The sequence below is a fragment of the Hemitrygon akajei genome, chromosome 2, assembly GCF_048418815.1.
Source record: "Hemitrygon akajei chromosome 2, sHemAka1.3, whole genome shotgun sequence".
Taxonomy (NCBI): Eukaryota; Metazoa; Chordata; class Chondrichthyes; order Myliobatiformes; family Dasyatidae; genus Hemitrygon; species Hemitrygon akajei.
The window spans coordinates 52,117,764-52,144,913 of NC_133125.1; the positions used below are offsets into that span (position 1 = coordinate 52,117,764).

A 27,150-nucleotide genomic window follows, 5' to 3' on the forward strand; every position below is an offset into this window, starting at 1 on the left:
GGAAGTAGTAGGAGGACTATGTGGCTGACGGACAGATGGGGAGAGAAATACATGGTGTGGTGTTCGCCAGTTGGATCAGGAGGAGAGAATAAAAGAAAAATAGAGAAATGTTGGAAAGGGGACAGTGAAGGGAGCGGTTACCAAATTTTTGACAGTTTGATGTTCATGGTGTCAGATCTTATTTTTCCTCCCGTTCTTTGTTGTTTAAGACCTAAACACACATTCCTCATGGTTTTGTAGTTTGCTTTCACCAATCTATTTCAGAATCATAATTAGGTTTATTATCACCGACATGTGACATGAAATTTGTTAACTTAGCAGCAGCAGTTCAATGCAATACATAATCTAACACAGAGAGAGACAAAAATAAAACATAATAAACAAGTAAATAAATTATGTTAATTGAATAGTTTATTTAAAAAACTTGCAAAAACAGAAATACTATATATTTTTTTAAAAGTGAGGTAGTGTCCAAAGCTTCAATGTCCACTTAGGAATCGGATAGCAGAGGGGAAGAAGCTGTTTCTGAATCACTGAGTGTGTGCCTTCAGGCTTCTGTACCTCGTACTGATGGTAACTGTGAAAAGGGCATGCCCTGGGTGCTGGAGGTCTTATTAATGGACACTGGATATGTAGATAAATCCATCTGTTGTTCTCATAGGTCACTTTCAGCAGTATTCATTTGGAAGCCTGGGTAGTAAATAGAGTAAATTTGTTTGTACATTGCCGCTTGTCAATATGTAAACTTGGGAATTTTAAGTGGAAGCCATTGTATAACAGTATCCCTATCCCAGCACTGGAGTGATGAAGCTAATTATTAACACATGCTGGGAGAGATTTCCAGTTAAACACCTACTGTATAGTGAACGTGAGACATGTCCAGTACTTGGGAAATCGAATCCCCACTGGACAGCACATGTACTGACTTAGTACTACTTCACGAGGGGGTGGCTGTCAAAATATTTTTCAAAGAGCAAGATCTGCTTCCTTTTCAGCAAATGCCATTTAGTTCTGATGCAATAAAGGTCTTTCTTCTCAGAGACCTCAAATGACTTTTAATGCCTCACAGTAGCTATACACAATTTAAAGGAAAACAGAGCAACACATGGTGTGTGTTTGATTACCATTAGATGACTAATTAAATACGCAGTTTTTAATAAAGGGTTTTTGCAAGACAACCTCGCTGAAGAAAAAGAAGCGCCACAGATGGTTAAAGTATGAGGCTATTTTGATAGGATGAAATTGTGATTGTTGGCAATGATTAACATGGCAAGCTAGGGTAAACAGGAAATATTTCTTTCTGGGTACTTGTAGTTCTTTGCCTTATGCTCATTTCTGTGCTGCTAAATTAAATGCAGCCAAAGACTATTCACTTATTCAAAGCATTGAACATTTCCTATTTGCATCCTTGATCACGGTATGCTGGTTAAGTGGAATTTAGGTGACCTTCTTGTTCATATTTGCTATCCAATTTTCTGATCCTAAATGTTGAAAAGTGCTAATGGTGAATAACAGGAAGGCAGAAGCTAAAATGGAACATGCTGCAGGAACTCCACACCTAACCACCAGCAGCCGTGGGCTGGCTCTTCATATTCGTAAACATCCATTTGAAAGCATTTCAAACATTTAATATTTCAAGGGGAAAGAATGGAAGTGTTGAAAGTCTAAAGTCTGCCGAAAGCACAGAGCTGGGGTTAATCAGCATTTGTGAAGAGAAAAGGCCAGTAGTAATATCTTGAGTCTTGTTCTTTTTCCACTTTAATGGTGTGTTTTGAAATATTTCCAGCAATTTTTAAAATTCTGCCTATCTGCTTGATTGACATTTTAAATAATATACTTCTGAGTTTGTGCTTGCTTTTGTTGTTCATAAGCCAAATTATTGGTGGAGTTTGCTTCCATTGGTGTTGGCTACCCTCTGATAACCATGCCAATGAGAGCTTTAATGTGTAGCCTGCCTTCATGGATTGTCACAATGAAGTTCATTTCTGAGGTCTGTGGAAATATTCTCCCGGGGTCCCTGAATAGAATCCTGGCCCATTCTCCTCTCAAAAACATAGCAAATAATCGAGTCATCTCTACCAATCATGGTGAATGAGAACCATTGATACCAACTGAGCACTGAATCTTGAACTAGATTTCCACTGGATAAATTTGTTCAGCTGTTAGTAGATATCATTTGCTTCTTTATTGAGATGCAGTGCAGAATAAGCCATTCTATTCCTTTGAGCCACACTGTGCAGCAATCTCTTGATTTAATCGCCGCCTAATCACGGGACGACTTATAATCAGCAATTGACCTACAAACCATATAGTTTTGGACTGTGGGAGGAAACTAGAGCACCCTGAGGAAACCCCTGTGGTCACAGGGAGAACATACAAACTCCTGATAGACAGTGGTGGAAATTGAACCCAGGTCATCCGTACTAAAGGTGTGTTTAATTTCTTTTGAAATCATGTTAATCATGGGATTAAAGGATTTAGTCATTGGATTAAAGACAGATAAATCCCCAGGGCCAGATGGTCTGCATCCCAGAGTGCTTAAGGAAGTAGCCCAAGAAATAGTGGATGCATTAGTGATAATTTTTCAAAACTCCTTAGATTCTGGATTAGTTCCTGAGGATTGGAGGGTGGCTAATGTAACCCCACTTTTTAAAAAAAGGAGGGAGAGAGAAACCGGGGAATTATAGACCGGTTAGCCTGACATCGGTGGTGGGGAAAATGCTAGAGTCGGTTATCAAAGATGTGATAACAGCACATTTGGAAAGAGGTGAAATCATCGGACAAAGTCAGCATGGATTTGTGAAAGGAAAATCATCTCTGACGAATCTTATAGAATTTTTTGAGGATGTAACTAGTAGAGTGGATAGGGGAGAACCAGTGGATGTGGTATATTTGGATTTTCAAAAGGCTTTTGACAAGGTCCCACACAGGAGATTAGTGTGCAAACTTAAAGCACACGGTTTTGGGGGTATGGTATTGATGTGGATAGAGAACTGGTTGGCAGACAGGAAGCAAAGAGTGGGAATAAATGGGACCTTTTCAGATCGGCAGGCGGTGACTAGTGGGGTACCGCAAGGCTCAGTGCTGGGACCTCAGTTGTTTACAATATATATATTAGTGATTTAGACAAGGGAATTAAATGCAGCATCTCCAAGTTTGCGGATGACACGAAGCTGGGCGGCGGTGTTAGCTGTAAGGAGGATGCCAAGAGGATGCAGGGTGACTTGGATAGGTTAGGTGAGTGGGAAAATTCATGGCAGATGCAATTTAATGTGGATAAATGTGAGGTTATCCACTTTGGTTGCAAGAACAGGAAAACAGATTATTATCTGAATGGTGGCCGATTAGGAAAAGGGGAGGTGCAACGAGACCTGGGTGTCATTGTACACCAGTCATTGAAAGTGGGCATGCAGGTACAGCAGGCGGTGAAAAAGGCAAATGGTATGTTGGCATTCATAGCAAGAGGATTCGAGTACAGGAGCAGGGAGGTTCTACTGCAGTTGTACAAGGCCTTGGTGAGACCACAGCTGGAGTATCGTGTGCTGTTTTGGTCCCCTAATCTGAGGAAAGACATTCTTGCCATAGAGGGAGTACAAAGAAGGTTCACCAGATTGATTCCTGGGATGGCAGGACTTTCATATGAAGAAAGACTAAATCGACTAGGCTTATACTCACTAGAATTTAGAAGATTGAGGGGGGATCTTATTGAAACGTATAAAATTCTAAAGGGATTGGACAGGCTAGATGCAGGAAGATTGTTTCTGATGTTGGGGAAGTCCAGAATGAGGGGTCACAGTTTAAGGATAAAGGGGAAGCCTTTTAGGACTGAGATGAGGAAAAACTTCTTCACGCAGAGAGTGATGAATCTTTGGAATTCTCTGCCACAGGAAAATTTTGAGGCTGGTTCATTGGCTATATTTAAGAGGGAGTTAGATATGGCCCTTGTGGCTAAAGAGATCAGGGGGTATGGAGAGAAAGCAGGTACAGGGTTCTGAGTTGGATGATCAGCCATGATCATACTGAATGGCGGCGCAGGCTCGAAGGGCCGAATGGCCTACTCCTGCACCTATTTTCTATGTTTCTATGTCTGCTGGGAAAGGATGCCTCTCTGGTTGGCTGTGTTGACATGCTAACTAGTATTCAAATTGTTTATCAATTTGAACTTTTTTCATCTTAAGCAACGGTTGTAGATTAGATTGTTTGTGGTTCAAACCTTTGTAATTGATTTAATATGGAGACAATCTTTCTATTTAAAGGGATTGAATTCGAGGTTTGAAGCGTGTCATGTTGAGTACATCAAGTCTGTTGTAGATCTGGTTAGCTGCTGGTGAGAGAAAGGGAATGATATGTGCTGAAGATAACATCTGTGGTCATCTTGGGAGGAATTCTCAGCTAATTATCTGTCAATCATTATTTCTGGCTGTGCTGCATTACTGGGTTGTCCACTGCTCCAGGATCATTCTGGAGAGCAATTGCAATCCCATATTCCTCCCTAACTTACTTACCCTGCCTCATCTCCAAGGGAAAAGAACTGAGGTCAGATCTTCTGTTTTGTGATCAGATTGAAGCCATCTCTTCAGTATTTCTGCAACTGCATCCTCTGGTTTCCTGCCATCACCTATCCTTGCCTCCTTCCTTGGCTTGTCTTCTAAACTATTTTCAACTTCTGGACCCTTACCTTATTCCTTTAAACTACTTGTCATAAACCCCTAAACATCTACCTGCCCACCATTCTTCCATCTGTGTATATAGATGGATTGTGATGGGTCGTTGCACCAAGATCTGTTTTTGTATGTGTTCATTACATCTCATGGTTATTGATTCCTCTGTGTTTATGTGCTTTCAATGTATTTGCAACTGTCTACCCTTTCCAAGTACCAAGTTCTTGGCTTATAAATATTGCATATTCTGCGTTAGTAGTACTGTTTTATGCTAAGAAGTTACCTTGTCCCATTCAACAGGAGCATGTCGACAGCACAATTCTCATATCCAAACCTCCAGTCGGGCTGCTTCTTCGACTCTGTCAACAATACACACCCAAGTTACTACTTTAAAGATTGGAGACTCTTGTGAGACATTGCCACAACAAGAAGACGTTATCCTTCAAACTGTTTTAGCCAACCAGCAAACAGCCAGTTCTCTTCATGGTAAGTATTGTGAAGAAGTGTATTTTAAAACCCAATCTAGCTGGTAAACTTAATTGAATTGACTTTATTACTTGTATCCTTCATGTACATGAGTAAAAATCTTTACATTTAGTCTCCATCTAAATGTGCAATATGAAATTTATAGTAATTTATAATAAATAGTATCTACAACAGAACAGTCAATCTAACACAGAAATGCAATTGTATCAGCATGAATTAATCAGTCTGATGGCCTGGTGGATGAAGCTGTCCTGTAGCCTGGTGGTCCTGTCTTTTATGCTGCTGTACCATTTCCCGGATGGTAGCAGCTGGAACAGTTTGTGGTTGGGGTGACTTAGGTCTCCATGATCTTTTGGGCCCCTTTTACACACCTGTCTTTGTAAGTGTCCTGAATACTGGGAAGTTCACATCCACAGATGCGCTGGGCTGTCCGTACCACTCTCTGCAGAGTCCTGCGATTGAGAGAAGTACAGTTCCCAGACCAGACAGTGATGCAGCCAGTCAGGATTTGGGGACTCAGACCAACTTCAACCATCTGAGGTGTAAGAGGTGCTGTTGTGCCTTTTTCACCAAACAGCCAGTATGTACAGACCATGTGAATTCCTCAGTGATGTTTATGCTGAGGAACTTAAAGCTGTTCACCCTCTCAACCCTAGATCCATTGATATCAATAGGGGTTAGCCTGTCTCCATTCCTCATTTGTTTTTGTGACATTGAGGGAGAGGTGGTTTTCTTGACATCACTGTGTCAGGGTGATGACTTCTTCTCTGTAGGCTGCCTCATTATTATTTGAAATTAGGCCAATCACAGTCACAAGTAACTTTGCAACATGTGACTTTTCAGGGAGAGAGACCAGTTCTTGGGCCACTTTAAATATTTCTTTTAACTAACACAGAACTTATAAAACATTTTGTAGTGTCTACCTTACCTAATTTTCAAACACAAGGCTGGAAAATGTATTAGGAACACAGTACAGGAGCTCTTCCAACCATTAGCTGAGCTACCTTTATAAATTCTAATTGACTTTAAGGACTCAATGTAAATACATTTGAAGTTTTTAGTCAGTTTAAATAATTTTAAAGGAGTTCTCAGATTAGAATTTTATATCTAATTGTAAAGTTAAGTACAGGAGATGAGGTCCTGGGATTATCTCAACCGGGCAGCCATTTATATATATTCCACTCAGCTGTATAGTCACCTAATATCTAAGAACAAATTACCAGTATATGTGTTTTGTGTGTGTGTGTGGGGGGGTGGGGTGGGGTATGAAATGTTCATGTGCCCATAATATGAAAGTTAACTTTCCATCACCAGTAGTATCACTGCTACCTCTTGAGCTTACTTTCCATCTACTTACAAATTACAGTGGTGTTGCACCTCCCCATCATCTCATGGCTATTTGATTGACCCCTATGCCTGAGATTAACCCCTATGTATTTCTCAGCCTGAGATTTGACTTAAGTGCATCTGGTTTCAGCATTGAGAAAACTGTATCTTTGGCACCCACTGTAACCATTATTTGATAATCAATTTGCCTTCCAGCCAATTTCTTTTTAAAACCAATCCAAGCTGTATAGGAACCTGTTATTCCTGAACACAATCTCAATTTTAATGCCAATTACATGACAGATCCCTTTTTTTTTGTATCTACAAAAATCAACCACGTCATCATTTAAAAATTCCTCTTTGCTTTTAGTTTGGCTTTAATTCTAATAAAATTTGCACAGTAACTGATCAATGCACTGTCGAATAGATTCGAGGGTCAAAAATTGTTTCAATGCTTTGGTGAGACAATGGTTTCAAAGGTTCTAAAGTTTCTTTTTATTGTGAACTGGGAACTCCAAATTAAGTGATGTGCTGTAAACCTCAAGTTAATTTTCAGATAATGCTGTACTTTTGAACAATAAGGAGACAAAAACATATTTTGAATTTCATGTTCCTTCATGTTCATTAAATTAGTTTACTTTTTGGCTTCTCTTGGTCTTCACATCTCCTTAAATGGTGGCAAGCAACCATCTCCCAAGCATCTGCAAATGTCATTATTGTAACAAGCAACTAACAGATGCATATGAGTAGCAGAATGTCACCCTCCTTACTGAGAACTGTCTACTTCTATGCCCATTGTGTAACCGTTGCTCGGAATCCTCCAGGGGACATGGGAGTGGCTTAAATAGTTTTTATTTTCTTTGGCATGGACTCAATGGGCAAATGTTTTTTTTGCCTGCAATTTATTGAAAGCATTCTGAATGTTCTGCCCAACATAATTGAAATAAAATATGCCTCAAACAGAAGTCAATTTCCATTGACTTTCAAGAGCATCAAAGTACAATTTTTATTATGTTGTCTGTCCATCGTTTTATTTCACCTTTTTCCCTCGCTGACCGTGACGGAGACACATACGCTCCATTGACAGATTCAGTCATCTTCTGTACATTTTGCTGCTGACAAGGCTGCCACTTCTTGTTTTGGAAATAAAATGGATATCACTTCGTGATGGCATACATTTCATAAATGTTTTGTTGTAGTACCTTCTGGCAGCACAGGAGCACTAAAGTCCATTATGAAAAAGAAAGATAGCCCCAGAAAGCATGAACCAAATGGTATGAAGAAGAACCTTCAGTTTGTGGGTGTTAATGGAGGGTAAGTGTGAAATCTTTGCTGCTCTAATTAAGTAATATGATAATGAATTGCAAATGAACAGTGGGGCTTTTAGTCTGAATTTCTTTCATGTTCCCCAGCTTTGTAAATACAGCAAAATGCTATCCATTTATAGGAAGTTAAAAGGACAATTTGGTATAGGAATATTGGAGCAAAATATCCTATTCTATTGAAAACATTATGATGAAATTCTTTGTTGCGTATTAGCCGCAATTAATGCAATGAAGATGTGCCACAGAATCCAAGATCTCATGATATATAGTGTGTGACTGATATCATGCTATTATTGATTTTAATTAATTACTTAACTATATTTGATAATAGTAAAAACTGCAATGCATATTTGATGTTTGGTCTGTGTAAACGTACCAATTGTGAACATTACGTCAAAAATACTGCTGAAAGTTGGCAAATTAGTCGTAATTACTGATTATTCCCACTGAACTCAAACTGTGCATTATTGCTGACGATACAGGAGGAAAAATGAACTACAGTTGTTTTGCTGTTAATTGATTATTTTGAAATTAATTTGAGTAAGTTTTTTATCAGTGAAAATTTTATTTTTTTCTGAAGTAAAGCATTTGCAAACTCTACCAAGTCACATGCAATCTACAGAACTAGAAACTTGACCCAAATGGTCAATACCAATGTCTCCTTCGCAGAAAGCTCATTCCCTCCTTTTTGTTTTCTTCCTTTTACACGTGCCTAATCCTTCCTTAATAAACAGTCCCTTGATTGCACCAGTAATGAGACATGAGTTCACTCCTGCAGTCGCACATGGCCATAAGTGTTTGATTGCCAAAAGATTCCACTTAGATTCCATCTCAAGACCATTCAAAATACGGGTCTTCCCTCCTGAGTTACTTGCTTGTTTCATCCAAGTGCTGCAGGGTTGGCAGTGCTGAGTGGGGCTTTTCTCAAGAAACCAAAGACAAAACGTTTTGAAGAGTAAATTCATCAAAACTTTGGCATAATCATGCCCCAAAATATTCACAATAAATCAAAGTTTGTAATAACCTTGCTGAAAAGCATAATTTTATTATATTACTTTACTAAGTTGCATTCTTCCTGTAGTGTGGTGAGCAGAACTGTGCAGAATATTCTGTGTGACCTAGCTAATGTCTAATGTCTGATTTGGTATGTCACCAAAGACACTTGCAAGCTTCTACAGAGGTACCGTGGAAACCATTCTAATTGGCTGCATCACTGTCTGGTATGGGGAGGGGCAGGGTGCGGAGAAAGGGGTGGGGGGCTACTGCACAGGATCAAAGTAAGCTGCAGAGAGTTGTAAACTCAGTCAGCTCCATCATGGGCACCAGCCTCCGTAGTATCCAGGACACCTTCAGGCAGCGACACCTCAAAAAGGCGGCGTACGTCATTAAAGACCTCCATCACCCAGGTCATGCTTTGTTCTCATTGCTATCATCAGGAAGGAGGTACAGAAGTCTGAAGGCACACATTCAATGATTCAGGATCAGCTTCTACCCCTCTGCCATCTGATTTCTGAATGGACATTGAACCCATGAACACTACCTCAATACTTTTTCTCTTTGCACTACTTACCTAATTTAACTGTTGTGTGTGTGTGTACATACATAAATAATATTGCTGTAGTTTAATTAGGTATTGCAATGTACTGCTACTGCAGAGCTAATAAATTTCTCAACTTATACCAATGATACTAAACCTCATTCAGATTCCTGAATAGCAATACCATGATGTCCCAGCTCTCGTGCCCAATGTCTTTGACCTATGATTGCAAACCTGCCATTGACCCTATCCCGCACATGTATCAATATTATCAAGGAACTATGTATGAACTTTTACCCAAGTTTCTCTGTGCCTCAGTATTCCTTAAGACTCCTGTCATTTATTGCATATGCCCTGTTAATATTTGACATTCCAACATGCATAACCTCACTTTCTGGAGTGTGAAAGCAGATGCAGTTTATGCGAGATCATAACTTTTTCTATTGATAGAGCGTTAGAGTGGACACATGTAAGCCAAGGACACTAAGTGGAATTTAGTATGGGGAAGAATGTAAGGTCTGCCGATATGATTACAAAAGTAGAAATATTCAATATTGTTAAATGTTGAGTGTTTGAAAGCAGTTGGTGTTCAGGAGGACCAGTGTATCATTGCACATACTGACTTGAAGTTAACATGAGAAATGGGAAGTAATTACTATGGCTTTACTGAAAGAATCACATGAAAACTATTATGTCTAGATTGGGTTTCTTTTTCTAGGGAAGATAAACTTGCAATTGAGGGAGCGTGGTGCAGATTCACTGGATTAAATACTAGGTTACGGGGTTTGAGTGCAAATGAAGGATTAAGCAGACTGGGTGTCACATTCCAGAATTTGGATGTTTGCAACAGGATTTAATTTTAAATCCTTACAGGACATGACATGGTAATTACATTGGTGAGATGAGATTATCTTTGGGTGGAGTTTCTAGAACAAGAGGCCCATTTTCCAAGAAACAATGCAGTGATTCAGGGTGGGGATCCAAACTTTCTTCATTCTTGTGGGTATTAGAAATTCTGTGCCCAAGCGTGTTGTAGAGGCTCAACTGCTGAATAAATTCTTTTTAAAAAAAGGCTCCATAGGTTTTAAGGAAGCAAAGTAAGTGGGATTAGTGTAATAAAAGTGACAATGAGATTTATAACAAACTAAAGCTTCCTCCTCATGAACCTATTTACTTTAAATATTCGAGAGACATTGAAGCAGTTTTGGTGTCATACAGTAATAGGCTAAAAATGAAATAACACTGGAAGATAGGCTCACATTTTCCCATGACCTATGCAATTCTTATGAGGACATAATTAAGCAACTGACATTGTTTTAAAGAAATTCATTTTAATCTCCTTCCTGCTCTGCTTGTTCAGCATGTTGGTTCAGGATCTGAAATCTCAAACTATTGAGCAATTTAAACCACGTCATAATATACTCAGTACTTAGACCCAAATCACATACAGTACTTCCCTCCCGCAACTGCTGCCCGATCTGTTGATTTTCTTCAGCAGATTGTTTGTCGCTCCAGATTCTCGCAGCTCCGGTTTCCTGCATCCTCATGTCAGCATCATAATCAGAATGTTGAATTCTGGCCAGAGTTAATTTAATGTAAGATTTAGTTTAGCATGTTCATTTTTAATGCTGAATCAATAAAACAGGGAAAGTACATTTGGTGCAACATACACGCAATGCTGGAGGAACTCAGCAGGTCAGGCAACATCTATGGAATTGAAAAAAACAGACTATGTCCCGGGCTGAGACCCTTCATCAGAATTGAAGAAAAAGGGGGAAAGTGCAAGAATTGAAAGGTGGTAGAAGGGGAAGGAGGCTGGCTGGAAGGCACGTTTGGTGCAGGGTTTTATTTTGAATTGGAAATGTTTGCGTTCAAGTGTATGTGTACTTGACCTTGAGGAATTTCAATGAATTAAACTTTATGATAGTTCCATTGCAATTCTTGCGCAATATCTTGTATCTTATCATTGCAAGTGAGAAGATAAAAATAAATTGTTCCAGTGAATACTATTGCTACGTTTGACTGTTGACAATGCACTTAGTTTAATTGTTTAACAAATGATAGCATTCCAGAAATCTAAGTAAATATTCCAATATTTCAAAATGTCCATTCTAAATCCTTCAAGTAAATTTTCCCTGAGTGCCTATCAATGTGGAAATTTTATTCGCTTTTTATGTATAGATAAAGGGCATAAATTTGCTAATTTTTGCCAGCAAGACTCTAAAAAGCAGATGGTCAGAGCTAGATTGTAATATTTGGCCTATAATGCAACCAAACTTGCATCATGTTCTCTTTATATGAAGTCTTGCCACTTAAGCTACAAACTGCTAATAGAACCTCAGTTAATTTGGGAAGGTAGCTGTTTAACAGGTAAATTGCAGGGGCAGATCACAAGAACCAAGTTATAATGTGAATGTTCCCTGCTGATGTGTGTCTTCTGGAGCAGGGCTTGCGCAGATGTTGAGGGCGATTGCAGATGCTGTCAGATGGGTGAGAGTGCAGAGCTGGTTGATACACGTTACTAGTTTAGATCTTCTGGTTTTCTATCACCCCTAGTTTTTATTTTTGCTTGCAAGTGGAAAACTTGTCTGTGTCTACTCTGTCATAAATTTAACGACCTCCTGTAGGTCATACCTAAAATTGGTCTATTCTAGAAAAAGTACTATAACTCTTTTTATTGAAGGTTAGTTATAGTATTGTGTGATAGAATTCTCCTTGTAAAATTTACTTGGCACTCTCTACAGCACCTGTTGTCCTTCAGTGCAATATGAGGACTGAACTGTTGTCCAGTAAAGTTTGATGTAGCCAAAGTTTTAAATAAGTTTAGCGTAAGCTTTCCAATTCTCATAAATGGGAAAAACTTTTGCAGTGCTTTGTTGTAATTTTAGCAGCTTGTGTTGCTTTTTTTAAATGAGTTCTCCATCTTTGCATTGTTATTCTTAGGAGTCTTTCCTGTAGCCACACATCCTCTGCCACCCAACTTAAACACAAATGCCTTCTGTTTTGGTCCTACAGATTCAAATGTGATAATAGAAATTCATAAAGCTACACGTTTAAATGATCATTTATTTTTAAATTTTAATATCACCTTATTAGTCCCTTAATACCTATGTTTGTATTAACAATCTTATTCCAAAAAGGGTAAATCAGTTTTGAACTTGACAAGTACTTTGCTAGGAGGTGGGGTGGGAGAGGGTAAAATTCTGAATTTTGCTACAAATTGATAAGGTGTCAAATGAATTGAAACACTGTCATTGAAAAAGGTTTTTTTCTTTATATTTTTGATCTTTTCCCATAACCTCAGTTGCCATTCTATTCCCAAACTTATTTTCAAATTCTTCTTAGATGCTCCCACTTCTGAAACTTTCTACTTCTGACTTTCTTCTTCAACTTTGTTCATCACTTCCCTGCGTTAGAAGGGAATTCTAGTCAGAAAGTCCATGGAAGCTCCACCAGGGAGATTGATGCCTGTATGAATTGTGAAGCAAAGCTGGTGCTGTCTAGAACACAGAACCTAGTCTAAAACCTGCAAATGTTCTTCAAAATATGAAGAAGGCAGGAAAAGATGTGCAGTTCAGGAGAATCAAAAATGCAGTTTAAAAGGTTGTGTAAAAAGCAACTTTGTGATATTTCCAGAGTTCATAGTGATAACATTGTATTCCACTCCTTATAGACCAGGGAGCACATTCTGTCAAAATCCAACAATCTATGACAGCATGGAGCATTGAACTTGGATTTATTAGTTTTGGAATAGTAGCAGCTGAATATTATCCTAGAGGTGGGTGTAGCTTATGGGTTGTTGCAGACAAAGGCCATTAGATGGGGTTTTGTGTGGGAGCTGGTGGGGTGGCTGGATGAAAGCAAAGGTCACGAGAGTAGAGAGAATGGAGAGCAGGAGGAGAATCTGTGAGCAGGAAATCTGCTTTCAGTATGAGTTGGGCATGCAGCAGCTTGGTTCATAAATGGACTACCTAATGATACAGAGCTACAATTAAATGTGTTTCATTTTCCTTTGCCTTTGTGACAAAAAGAAATTAGTTTGGAGGCCAACAGTTGAAACAGAGAAGTCATAGCACTTTGAGAAGTTTTTGATGAAGCATGATATCATGGTCCCTAATAACCCTTGGTACATCAGATCAAACTAAGTGTCTTCAATACAGCCACATTAACGTTGATTAAGTTGCATCCAGTGAGATTTGAAAATTTGTTACCCCCTCAGGTCTTCAATATTTTAAAACTCTGGGTCTTCTGTACAAAGTGTTTCAGCTTAATTTCTCTCTGCGTCAGGGACACATTTGCCTGGCTGTCAATAATTACTCAAAGTTTATCAAATGCCTTTATTCTCTTAGGTATGAAACAACATCCAGTGATGACTCCAGTTCAGATGAAAGCTCATCTTCTGAATCCGATGATGAGATTGAGGATCAAGAGTATTCTAAAGATGAAGTGAAGGTTAACTGTGAGATGCAGCCAGAGCGACCGAGTGGGTTCAGGACTGAGACAGCAAGTGTATCAAAACAGGAGGTTACCAAGTCGGAAAGAAGTGAAAAGGAGACTGGAAAGGTGGAAATAAGAGAAAGGTATAACTGATTTTCTGAGGGGAAAAAATGGATTTTATACCAAATGATTTCAAGCAGATTGATAATCCTTTGAGTATGATCATAATCTCAAAATAGTGAAGACATGCATTTGGTTTGTTCTAATTCCACTTGCATTTATTTGTAAGGAGCATAAAGTTCATCTTCTTGTGAAGGAATCTCATCTGCAAGTGTTTGTAATTCATTTGTCTTAAAGATGTATGACACTGAGTCCTTTACCTCAGTTAGATTTTTTTTAAAAGGCAAGATGCTGAAGGATCACCAAGCATTTTCATCCACAAGTCAGGGAGAAACCCAGAATATCCTTGGTTCCAGCTTGTTGTTATCAGAAACCTGCACCAATGATCTTATCTGTTGTTTGAGTGAGAAGGATGAGTCAGATTTGAGAGTGCATTAATAAACAGAAGTGGAAATAGGTTTCTGAATGAATGTGCTTTTATACTCACTAGGTATGAGCTAAGTGAGAAGGTGTTGTCGGCATGTAAAATACTGAAAAACCATCTCAATGATCCAAAAGCAATGGCCAGCAAAGAAGTGGTAAGTTCACATTAAGCATCAGTACAGTAGAAATGCAATTATCTGTCTCCTTTTAGGGCACTCAAACGTGATTTTTAAAATATTATTTCTGTAGCAAATTACAATTATTTCTGAATGTCCTTATCCACATAATATATTTAGAAAGTAGTAACTTATTTGCAGTAGCTTCCCTTATGGAGAAAGGATCCTGTCCATGAAGACCAGCAGGTCAGGGGTGAACAGCAAGAGGCGGCAGCTGAACTGCTTTGTATTTGCTTGATTTATATTCGAAAGTCAGAGCAATCTCTATGACCATTTCAGTTAAATTGAGTGAAATGAATGTCTTCTGTGGAAAAATGTAGATCATTTCAAGCATATTATCAGGCCAGCTGCTATAGGACTATTGTATGCTAAGTTAGACTCTTGACCTCAGTCTACCTCATTATGATCTTGCATATTATTATCTACCTGCACTGCACTTCTCTATGGCTGTTGCCATTGATTCTGCATTCTGTTGTTTTACCTTGTTCTACCTCGATGCACTGTGTAATGATTTGATCTATATGCAAAGTATGCAGAACAAGCTTTTCACTGTGTCTTGGTACATGAGGTAATAATAAACCAATTCCATTTCTGTTGTGCAACAGATTGTGAACCTGAAAAAGTCCAAAAAAGCTAATTCAGATTTGTGTGTTTGAATTTGATTTTTTTTCCATTTGAGTAATTGAGAACTCATCTATGCAAAAGCAGATTAATGGTTTGGATTCTTCCATTGTTATTCGTTGGTGGTATAGTTTTTTGATAGGGAGATTAACAGTTACTGATTATTACAATTTAATAGCTGAGCTGTGCTCAATCAATTGTACAGGGACCAAAATGGCTGCTCGTTATTTTAGCAGCTTTCCATTTTTCTTCCTGTTTGTGTAGCATTACCTTAAATGTCCCCAGAGTGCTGTCCTTGGTCCCATCGTATTTTTAAATTACATTGCTCACTCAGTGAAATTATCCAAGTGAACTGCTTCATTTCCACCCATTTGCTTATAAGACTCAGCACTATTACCTCTCAACATATCCTACCTTTGTCTCAATCAGCAGATTGCTTGCAAATATCCACCAACTAAGCATGAGCAAACCAGAGAAAGCTTCCCGGAACTCAATGGTAAATGGCAGCAGTTCCAAACAATCATGAGTAGTCCATTTAAATGGAAGCACGTGGCTTGTCAAATACAAATTCTTGAATTTCCTCAGATTCGGAGTACACAGCAGTCCCGAGGCAAACGACATCCTGTTGAGGTCCCTCTGTAATTACCCTGCAGAATCCTGTACCAGTCAGATCTGTGACTGCTTCCATTTCAATTGAGATAGTAAACCTGTGGTTATAAATGCAATTGGGAAAGTTGTTCTTTCTTAAAATTTATTTGTTTTAGTTGAATGCTTTTAAATATAAATGTTTCTTTTAGTTTTGGGTATTTTTGTTTTTAATGCTTTAATTTATTAGCTTTTACTGTCTTTAATTATTGGAAACATCTGGAATCCTTAAAAATCCTCTCTGTTGTGGCAGCTGGTACATCTGTGGTTTTGCTTCCTCCTGAACCTTTTAGAGTGTTTTGTGTTATTGTATTGTGGGTGTTGTGTTATTGGAAGCAGTGCCTGCCACCCTTTCTGCCATGCCACCAGAGTTCAGGTTGGTCCAGGCCAGCATGGTAGGCACTTCACATCTAGACAGGTAGGGGTGATGGGAGGTACAGGAATGCTCATGCCAGCAAGATCTGGATGATTTGTTTCAATGCCCATGACAAATTCCATCACCTAACCATGATGTACAGTACAGCCCCCTTCCTGGCAAGCATTTAGAGCTGAACCACGCTGTTTGCAATTTTGATCAGACCTCAATTTAAAAATATTAATCCTTGTTTACAAATGCTATCATGGCTTTTCTGTCCCTATCTCTTAAGTTTCTGCAACCCACTAGAGTAGCTATAATCTATTTCTAAGCTCTTGATATTCTACAATATTAATCACTCTTGTCACTAGGAGTTGTGAGATCAGCTGCTAACAGCATCCATAACAACATCCAAATAGTGTTCCTGCCCTTCCCCACTCCTCTTTCCTCTCTCACTCCCCCTTTTTAGGCTCCTAACAACCTACTTGTTTAACAAATGTTTAGATGTTTCTCAAGTGACTATGTTAAATTTCACTTCATAACACACTGTCTGAAGCTCTCTAGGATGTTTTGCTAGTTTAAAGCTAAAATTTATTGTTGTTGATTCTTAAAATTTATTTTACCACTATTTCACTCAGCAGTATTTTAAAATTTTAATTATACTCAGATAGTTAGCTATAGGATGAAAGGTCATTGATCAGAAACATTATTTCCGTTTCTGTCTCAAGTACCAAGTACTTCCAGGAAGCTCTGTTTACATTACAAATTTCAAGGTTTTTATTTTTGGCTTTCAAAATTTCATATTCCCTAATAATATGTTTGTGTGTATCTCACAGAGACCCTGCCTAAACTACGTCCAGCATGAATGGTTCCGTGTGTCTAGTCAAAAATCAGCAGTTCCCATCATGGTGGAGGATTACCTGAGTGGATTCAGGGAGATCTCGCCTGATATCCTGAAACATGTGGTGAACATGGCCGATGGAAATGGCAATACAGCTCTTCACTACAGTGTGTCTCACTCAAATTTTGAAATTGTGAAGTTACTTCTTGATGCAAGTATGTTGAATGTTTTGCATTTGTCCATTATTGTTATCACTGCTCAACAGATATACTTGTATCTGCTTATCTATGTGCCTTGCGCCTTTTCTGCAATCTATCATGGAACATTATAAATAAAGAACATGATTTCTTTACAATTTTTATTCTGATAAATAGTTTGTTGCATAGTTGAAAGTTTACATTTTTTTTACATAAACTGAATATTTTAATTACAAGAGAACTGTAAAGTTTCAAATATAAAGTTCATTAAATGTTTTTCAGGGATGGTTCTGAAATCACAATGTAAACCTGATGCCTCAGGTGCTTTAATTAGTACAGAAGTGGCTCCACTTGTTTGAATGTTTTTCTGATGTTTACTTACTAGAATATACTTGAACAAATAGGTAAATGAATGCCATGTTTAAATGTCATGATACATATTGGGATTTTTTTTTTGCTTTGCATGGCTGGGATTTTTAAATAGCCTAAAGATCAGGCATAAGACCAAGACATAGGAGCAGAATTAGGCCATTCAGCCCATTGAGTCTGCTCTGCCATTCCATCATGGCTGATCCCAGATCCCAGTCAACCCCATACACCTGCCCTCCCGCCATATACTTCGGTGCACTGACCAATCAGGAAACTATCGTCTTCCACCTGAAATATGCCCACGGATTTGACCTCCACTGCAGCCTGTGGCAGAGCATTCCACAGATTCATTACTCTCTGGCTAAAAAAATTCCTCCTTACCTCTGTTCTAAAAGGTCGCCCCTCAGTTTTGAGGCTGTGCCCTCTAATTCTGGATACCTCCACCATAGGAAACATCCTCTCCACATCCACCCTATCTAGTCCTTTCAACATTTGGTAGGTTTCAATGAGATCCCCATGCATCCTCCTAAATTCCAGTGTATAGGCCCAAAGCTGCCAAACGGTCCTCATACATTAACCCCTTTGTTCCTGGAATCATCCTCATGAACCTCCACTGGACTCTCTCCAATGACAACACGTCCTTTCTGAGATATGGGGCTTAAAACTGTTGGCAATACTCCAAGTGTGGTCTGACTAGTGTCTTATAAACACTCAGCATTATCTCCTTGCTGTTGTATTCTATTCCCTTTGAAATAAATGCCAAAATTGTATTGGCCTTCTTTACCACAGACTCAAGTTGTAAACTGACCTTCTGGGAGTCTTACTCGAGGACTCATGAGTCCCTCTGCACCTCTGATTTTTGAACATTCTCCCCATTTAGATAATAGTCTGCACTGTTGTTCCTTTTACCAAAATGAATATTAATACATTTTCTAACACTGTATTCCATCTGCCACTTTTTTGCCTATTCTTCCAATGTGTCTAAGTCCTGCTGCAATCGCGTTGATTCCTCAGCACTACTTACCCCTCCACCTGTCTTCATATCATTCGTACACTTTGCAACAAAGCCTACAATTCCATTATCCAAATCACTAACAAACAATGTGAAAAGTAGCGGTCCCAGTGCTGACCCATGAGGAACGCCATGCGGAAATGTTAAGCCCACATTTCTATTTCACTGCCCTTATCGGACATCTTTGGGAAAGGAAGAAGTGGATAAACAGAAGGAAAAGCAGTGTTGATGGGAACTGAGAGGATGTTCTTCTGGCTTTCGTAGAGAAGCTAGAAAAGTAAAGTTGATACATCATAAAAATATTTCCAGTACAGGTTTTTAAATTGGCAAAAAGATGCCTTTCCTTGAAAATTAACATGAATCCCTCTTACTATGTTCAAATGACAGGTTTGTTATTGGCTCACAACTGTTGTAATGAACTTAGGTGAAATATCTAGGTAGAATGCTAATTTACTAAAGGTGGTAAGCTAATGGCTCTTCCTTTATGTGAGGTTTTACATGGGAAGTTACTGTAAGCTCGAGAGCCAAACGACAGGATGCCGTCTACAGGTATAATTCTGTGTTTCCTTAATGATGGACATTTGGAGTGAAAAAGCTCTAATTTTGTGTGGCAAGTTGGATTTGTACCCATCATATAGTTAGGTTTACAACAGCACAGTGTGATAACTGCTGATCTAGATATACGAGTTAGAATCACTTATGGCAACCATTTTGAAATTTGATTATAAATTGCAATCCCAGCAACACCAAGTACTGGATTGCAAAAATCCTTCTGCTTCAGAAATGACCTTTAGGAAATTTGGCATGCTCGCCTGATTTGGCGTATTTTTGACTCAAGCATCATCAATGTGGTTAACCCACTTCTCAATTCTGGGGCAGTTAAGAATAAGTAGAAAATTCCAACAATGTCCATTTTAAATAAATGAATAAGTAAAAATAAAAAAACATTCTTTGAATTGGGAGCTACAGGGTAAAGTCCAATTTACAGAGCTGTCAGTGGTACAATCCATCTTGATTAGTGGTTTCTGAATTTGTGTACTTTAATGCACTTCTCCTGCACTTTAAATTACTGCCTGCTTTGTATGTTAATAATGATTAGTATAATGAGCTCACCATTATCTTCACAGTAAGTTCTGTCCCAATGTTTGTTCTATTGTATTCTCTAATTAAACAATAAGTTCTTATTAATACTGGAGGACAATGAAAATGGATGTTCCACTTTTGCCTCAGCGGCTTTGATAGCTGATATTGATAAGGATGGTTGATATTAATTTTGTCACTAGAGTTTGAAGTGTTATGTATTTTATTGCAGATGTATGCAATGTTAATCAGCAGAATAAAGCTGGCTATACTCCCATCATGCTCGCTGCTCTTGCTGCAGTGGAAAATGAGAAAGACATGAAAATTGTCGATGAGCTATTTAGTCAAGGAGATGTGAACGCCAAAGCCAGTCAGGTGACTTTTCTGTTGTATTTTAATCCTTTGAGAAATCAGAAGGAAATTCTTAATCACAATCTTTCCTTTCAACAGGAAATCATTCGTTATATCTTTTGGCTGTCTATTTGGGGAATGGGAAAATGCTACTAAGTGTTGAATTTAAGAGATTTTGACTTGATTTAAGAGATTAGTAATGAAGTTGTTTTCAGATGAAGCTAATTGTTCTGTAGCAGGTACTCTCGTACAATATCCATTAATTTCTTCTTTCATCCTTAAAAAAAACAAAGGTTCAACTAGAATATTCCGGCCTGATTTGACACCAACTCTTGTGAAAGTAACCAAAAATTATATCAGAGATCTGATTTGTAAACTCACCTTTCAAATCTAACAATCACATTGTACCTTGGATTTCTCTTCCTTCTTTCTGTGGCTCACTTGCTCTTTCGCCTCATGAACACCTAACTTACTGGAATCTTGCACTACATTTTTTCAATACTAATATGTTTGCATTAATATTTTAGCCTTAAACATATATTAGAAACCAAAGAGTAATTATAAACAGTAATAAAGTATTTGCCTTTATCCCAAAGGAGTAGGAATATAAAGGAAGCTGTACGGAACACTGGCCACATCCTAGGTTTAATGCTGTATTTATTTTTGGGCAACGTTACCTCTGCAGGATATGTTAACTTTTGGGAGGGTACAGTTTGGATTCGCCAGAATGATTCCTGATCTCAGGATTAAATTGAGGAATGCTTGTATAAGCATAGTTCCATTCCATTAGTGGGTGGAGATGGTAATCTTATTTTAATTGTTGAAGAATGTGCAGTAATTGCAGACAAACTATTTCTTCTGGTGGAAAAATTCAGAGGAGGGGGACTGTCTTAAAATTAGTAAAATGCTCTTCTTGAAGTACTATTTCTCACTGATCGTGGAAATTTGGGAATTTCTCAAAAGTTTGGTAAATATATTTAATCTGATTTTTCAAGCTGAGAAGTATTAAGGCATGTTAAGCAAAAAAGACTAATTAGACAGTGGGGTACAGGTGATCCTGGATTTGGTGGAATTGAAGTTGGACTATATATGATTTCAATGAAATTGTGCATGAGCTTTCAGAACAACCAAGCTTAACGTTTGAATAATGTAGTATTGTCAGAGAGGTCTGGTGAGTTCTTTTGTAATTTTGTGTTTGTATAATATGGACCTCTTACTATGGTTACCTATAACTCCATTAATAAGCATTTGGTTCCACTCCAAATGGCAGGGATGTGAGATTGTGTTGTTGAAGTGGAATGTATCTTTTCTGCTACTAGATCTTTATCCTGTGGATTGTTTGTATGTCTTTTCCACCATGCAAATGATTTTACAATGTATATAACTATCAGATCCCTAAGCTATTATCCTTGTTTGTTTTAGGCTGGTCAGACAGCGCTGATGCTCGCAGTGAGCCATGGTCGAATGGACATGGTGAAAGCTCTTCTCCTCTGTGCTGCTGATGTCAACATCCAGGACGATGAAGGGTCTACAGCACTGATGTGTGCAAGTGAACATGGGCATGTGGAGATCGTTAAGCTTCTCCTAGCCCAACCTGGATGCGATTCCACCCTAGCTGACAACGTAAGTTACGATTAAGATGTTCCACCTAAAGATCTACATGTTTGTTGTTTATTCAGATCCCTCTGGCCATTAGACAGATTAGAAGACTCTCTTCATGCAAATCTCTCTTTAATACATATCAAATATTTTTAAAGTACATTTGACCTGCCCTGACTGAGTGGACAAATCTGATTAACTGTCTCCCAGCAAGTCACTGACCAAGGAAGAGCAGAAGTATTTGAGAGCTGTGAAACTCCACTTTACTATGGTTGCTGTCAACTGCTGTTTCTGTAGAACAACACTGGGTAAATGACCTGCTTTCATTTACTCTTGTTTGTTTCCTTGCAGAGACTGCTGCATTAATCTCTTCCCCATCACATAGTCCATCCACACTTGCAAGTCACAGGGTTTCAGTTATTGAGTTTCTACCAGATAAAATTAACACATCCATCGTAGCTATGGAACACATCTCCTTGATTATTTTCTTCAAGCTGTTAGTGAATGAATCCCTATCTGTGCTGTATTCATACTGGATGGAAAGCTCTTCTGAACTTTCAAACGAACAGAAATGAATGCATTTTGTGCTGAGTTTAGCCAGAGCAGTGATTGTAGTGGTGAGACTAGCCTTGGTAATAGTGGACCTTTCACAAGTCTGCCAGGGTTCTTGTACTTGCCACCAGCAAATCTAAAAGGCTGAATGGAGAATGTTCTGAGATCTACTGGTTAAAATATACTCAGTCTGAGGGTCTGTCTGAGTTCTTCAGGATGCTATACCAGAAGCAAGACTCTGCTGTCTACATTCAGAATGATGAAATTACAAGCAGATATTCCAAATCAATGTCTTCCTACAAATGCATCAGAAAATTGTTACAGTTGAAGTCAAGAAAATTTTAAATTAGTTATGTTATTATTAATTATTGTCATCATATTGGCTTGTGTAGTATCATGTGAATCCAGATCCTTTCTTACAATGTGAGTAAATATGTCAGGAGAGCAATGTTGTTTGTGCAGGGAGGCTCCAGAGCCGATTTGTAACACAAGTTTTTTTTACTAGCAAACCAGATAATGAGTGGAAATTTCCATGTTGGAAGTGTCAGCATGGTGATAAGAGAGGAAAGAATGAAATCCAATACAAAATGGAGAAACAATATTGACTGAAACTATAAATACATATCTTGTGTATGAAGGAAAGCCTTTCAACCTTTTCAAACTAATCTATCTGTAACAGCCATACATTCCCACTATTGCCAGGTCCATTTTTAAAAGTAGTTTGGGTGATTTGGCTCATACCTAGAAATGCAGTTATGATTTGTGCAAATTAAGCACAACGCAAAGAGAATCTGTGTGGAGTCCCAAAGTCTTTCTGATATGTTACTTGAGTGAAGCTCCTTTTGTGAGGAGGCATCACTACTTAACCCTTGCAGCTTAAACACTGATGAGGTAATCTCAATAGTTCAATAGTTTCATGTATATAATATACATCTTGAAATTCTTGTTCTTCACAGACATCCACGAAAATGGAACAGTACCCCAAAGAATGAGTTTGACAGTAGAAACATTAGAATTCCAAAGCCCCCCCACTCCCCTTATCACACACAAGCAGCAGCAAATCAACGACCCTCCCCCTCCCCACTTCAACAAAAAAAAGCAATGGCACCCTCCACCCACCAAGCAAGCAATTACAAAGCCCCCAAAAATGAACTACCACCTTCTCTATTAAATTCTATAATAGGACATATTTGGAACAATTAGAAAATGGCTTGATTTTTTTTTCAGCACTCTTACTGTAAATTTTACACTGTCAGTGATTGCATATAATTGCTTTTTAAGCCAGTCTTGATTGATTGATATATTCAAAAAGGTTACAGTCCAGTTCATGCACACAGCCTCACCTCATCACAAATATTCTTCAAGAGCTGGAACAGTCCTGCTAAAGGAAAAGCTACAATACCTGTCAATGTTGCTAAATTGTCTTTAGCCCTATCAGGTAGTTTATGTTATCAATTTCTTCTCAGTGCAAATTATTTGGTTCCTTTTTGAGTATTTTAAAGTCTCTCATTTATTTGGGGCATTTCTCATTTTGAAATGTGCAGATATTTGAGTAGCTTCTTTAAATGAATTTCATTCTCTCTTTATTTTCAGGATGGAAGTACAGCATTATCCATTGCTCTGGAGGCTGGCCATAAGGATATAGGGGTCTTGCTTTACGCTCATGTAAACTTCTCCAAAGCATCGTCACCGGTGAGCGATTTTTTTTATTTTTATTGTGCTTATATTCAGAGCTCATATGATCTGTGAATAAATGTCCTTTGGTTAAAAAGCATGCCTTGCTTCACTGATAATATCCTGGTGAGATATTTTAGCTTAGTAGCTACAGTCAAGATGCTGAGATTTTTATCCCTCTGATCTCCATAATACACCCTACCCATATTTCTTGGGTAATGTTGCTTAGTATCTGTTTGATTAACTGATTTTACTTCTGTTTGACCTGTCAAGGAAATGCCTGCATGGAGCTTGTCTTTTACCACATTTGTTACCTTGACAACTTTGGTCTGCAACTTTAAAAAACCAGTTTTAATGGCAGGTTCTCAATTGGACATGTCAACTCTACTTCTCTTACCGATGCTGCCTGGTCTGTGGAGTGCATCCAGTTTTTGTTTTGAATTTCCAACATCTGCTTTGTACCAGTCCATTCTTATTTCTCTTAACCAAGGACTACACAAATGCTGGTTATTGATAAGATGATTGAGAATAAGAATCTATTTTGCCACTTTGTTGCAAAGTTACATTTTTAATTTAGAGGTGTATTTATCATCAGAGTAATTCTCCATTCTATGTAATTTTGACCATGAGACCTTTATCGTTAGCTGAAGTTTCAGACCTTCTGGTATTCTATTGTATATTTTGCAGATGATTCTACCTAATCTCCTACTTTGTAAGAAGATATATCTGTACCTAACGTTGTACTTAAGATCTTAGTGGGATTAAAGAACTAAGAACAGAATGGAAATAAATTGCATTGGAGCAGTATAGATTGATTATAATATTGAGCAAAGTCATCTCTATTTTTGCCAGTCTTCCACGTGACATTTCTAATTTAAAGGTGTATTAATGTTTGAACCCTGAGAAAATATAGTTTACTGGTTTATATATAATTTTTTTAAGGTGAAGATGTTTATACATTTCTGGTTCCTAAATCTGCTGCTCTTATTTCAATAGGGAACACCCAGGTTAGGAAGGAAAACCTCTCCAAGTCCAACTCGACGAAGCAAATTTGATTGATTTAGTACCTGCCATTCACCTGATCTTGTACCACGCTGCTATGTATTGTTAATATTGACAGATACTGAATGTATATGTGTGCCTGAGTTCACCAGCAAAAATATTTTTAGCAGTAGTACTAAAGGTAGTTCTGTCAATCCACTGACTAGCGTCTAAACTGGAAAGCATTATGGGAGCTGGTGTTATTCTCTCTTCACTATACACAACATTACTATTGCCTCAAACTATGCTGCTGTAGCAAGCCTTTTCAGATCCCATCTTTTAGTTCTCAGTGATCACACATGTGACGGTTTTATTTGACTGCGTTCACTGTTAGAAGTTGTAATCTATATTTTTTGTCTATATAAACTTCCATTAAAAGATGTGTCATACTTTTAGAATACTATTTATATTTTCTGAAAACATAGAATAAAATGATAACATTATAATTAAGGTGACATGAGGGGATACCTTTATTTAGGTTTCCCTCTTTCACAGAAATGTATCTTGGATTGTTGAAATTTTTATATCAAACAAGATCATTTGTATCATTAAAAATTATATCATACAGTATTGTCAAACTCATTTATATGTAGCCTGAAGTGAATTTTTCATGAATAACAATTTACTATTGAACATAGCTTTTTAATTTCTTTTAGAATTTGTCATTGTATCTAAATTGATTTTAGTGACAATTTGAGATATTATTTGTATATCGACCTGTCCAATTAAAGGCCTGTACATGGATTTCTGTGCATATTTATAAGACTGCAATTTTGTTACATTTAAATTGCAGTGTGTATTTAAATGTTTGAAGTGCCTTAGATCCTTGCCATATTTTCAGAATAAAAGCTCCATTATGCTAATTTGTTGTTTCGTTAAATCAATGCCATTTAAAATAAATTCCAACCATAAATCAGCTCCAGGAATAGCTCAGATCCTTTGCTCATTTCAGATCAGATTTGGATTGAATCAAAGCAGAGTGGTGAAGCCAGCAGCAATTACCAGTAATTTCCGTCAAAAAAATTCGGTCAAATTTTCACGAATACTGAAGATGGTAACACAGGGCAAATAGAAATCTAATTTAACTTGGACAGTGTTGAACATACTGAATTTCTCACATTGAGTGCTTCTGGGTCATTAACTCTTTAATGCCCAGTTCATTGATATTGTCTGGACAGAAGTAGTTGAGCAAATAAGTTTTAATTTAACTGTCACAATACATTGTATTTGGTAAATAAGCACTGTTGCCATAGGTTGAAAAGTTTCTCATTGTTTTCAATGATCAGCTTCATTCAGTTCAAGTACTGAACTGCATAATTTAGCTGAAATATATTGAAGAATATGTCTAGCCAATGATACGCCATGTTTGACATTGGTCCTCACTGCAGTGGGCTTTGTTGAGGCCCTGTTGATTAGGCCTGTATACTATCACTTTGCGAACATAAAATGAAGATAAACTTTGGTGGCAGCAACATTTGAGGAGAGCAATTCATGGTGCCATTCCCAGATAATGGAGTTACAGGTGTTCATAAGATTTAAAGAGGCCTCTAACTTGAAGAGCAGTTATTGCTGCTTCTTGCATTCCTGTAGAGCTGTTGCATAGTGAAGATGCTGCCCACTGTACATATAGATCCATATTGCAGTTCAGGGAACAGCTCTAAAACCTCTGGTTAAGATCCTTAACTGATGTATTCACAAGAGAATGGCATCAACTTCCACAAGGGAAAACCCTCCCCAACCTAACCTCATTTTATAGGCAGCCTGCCAACAACACACTTCGGACCAAGCCACTGGACACCATGAACCACTTATATTTCTCACGCAGCCTCTCAGAGAAGACGGACATTAATGATGAAGTTCACCACTGCTGTGGCAATGTGCCGCCTCAGTTTCTGGCTGAGAAGAAAATTGAAAATCAAGGCTTCGGGCTTCTGGGCAACAGCAATCCTTGGACTTCAATGTGTTTCCTAGGCCTGGTCAGCTACAGTGGTGCAGACAGTAGAGCTGCTGCCTCACAGTCTAAAGACTAACCTCAGGAGCTGCTGTGTGGAGTTGCACGTTCTCCCTGTGATCGTGTGGGTTTCCCCCAGGTGTTCTGATTATTCTCCCTCATCCCATGATGATCTGTAGGGCATTGCCTCTAGTGATAGAATTTGGGAGGAGTTGATAAAGATGTGGGGAAAATAAAATAGAGATGAATGTAGAATCAGTACAAATGGTTACTTGATAGTTGACATGGACTTGGGGGCCCAAGGACTTGTTTCTCTCTCTGAATCTGACCTGGACCTACCTATAGCAGATACAGGAAAGAGCCCATGTAAA

General features: G+C 38.2%; 1 protein-coding gene across 2 annotated transcripts in view; it reads left to right on the forward strand.

Moving 5' to 3' along the window:
* kank1a (KN motif and ankyrin repeat domains 1a) overlaps nucleotides 1–25,691 on the forward strand; it is a 280,795-nt gene extending 255,104 nt beyond the window's left edge. For both annotated transcript variants that reach the window (XM_073072177.1, XM_073072180.1), the window contains exons 4-12: nucleotides 4,962–5,147; nucleotides 7,673–7,787; nucleotides 13,685–13,915; nucleotides 14,383–14,470; nucleotides 16,949–17,168; nucleotides 19,844–19,986; nucleotides 21,385–21,585; nucleotides 23,707–23,805; nucleotides 24,784–25,691. In XM_073072177.1, the coding sequence (XP_072928278.1) occupies nucleotides 4,962–5,147; nucleotides 7,673–7,787; nucleotides 13,685–13,915; nucleotides 14,383–14,470; nucleotides 16,949–17,168; nucleotides 19,844–19,986; nucleotides 21,385–21,585; nucleotides 23,707–23,805; nucleotides 24,784–24,846 (1,346 nt within the window). In that variant the 3' untranslated portion in view covers nucleotides 24,847–25,691. The remainder of the gene's footprint in view (nucleotides 1–4,961; nucleotides 5,148–7,672; nucleotides 7,788–13,684; nucleotides 13,916–14,382; nucleotides 14,471–16,948; nucleotides 17,169–19,843; nucleotides 19,987–21,384; nucleotides 21,586–23,706; nucleotides 23,806–24,783) is intronic.
* Nucleotides 25,692–27,150: the final 1,459 nt, after the last annotated feature.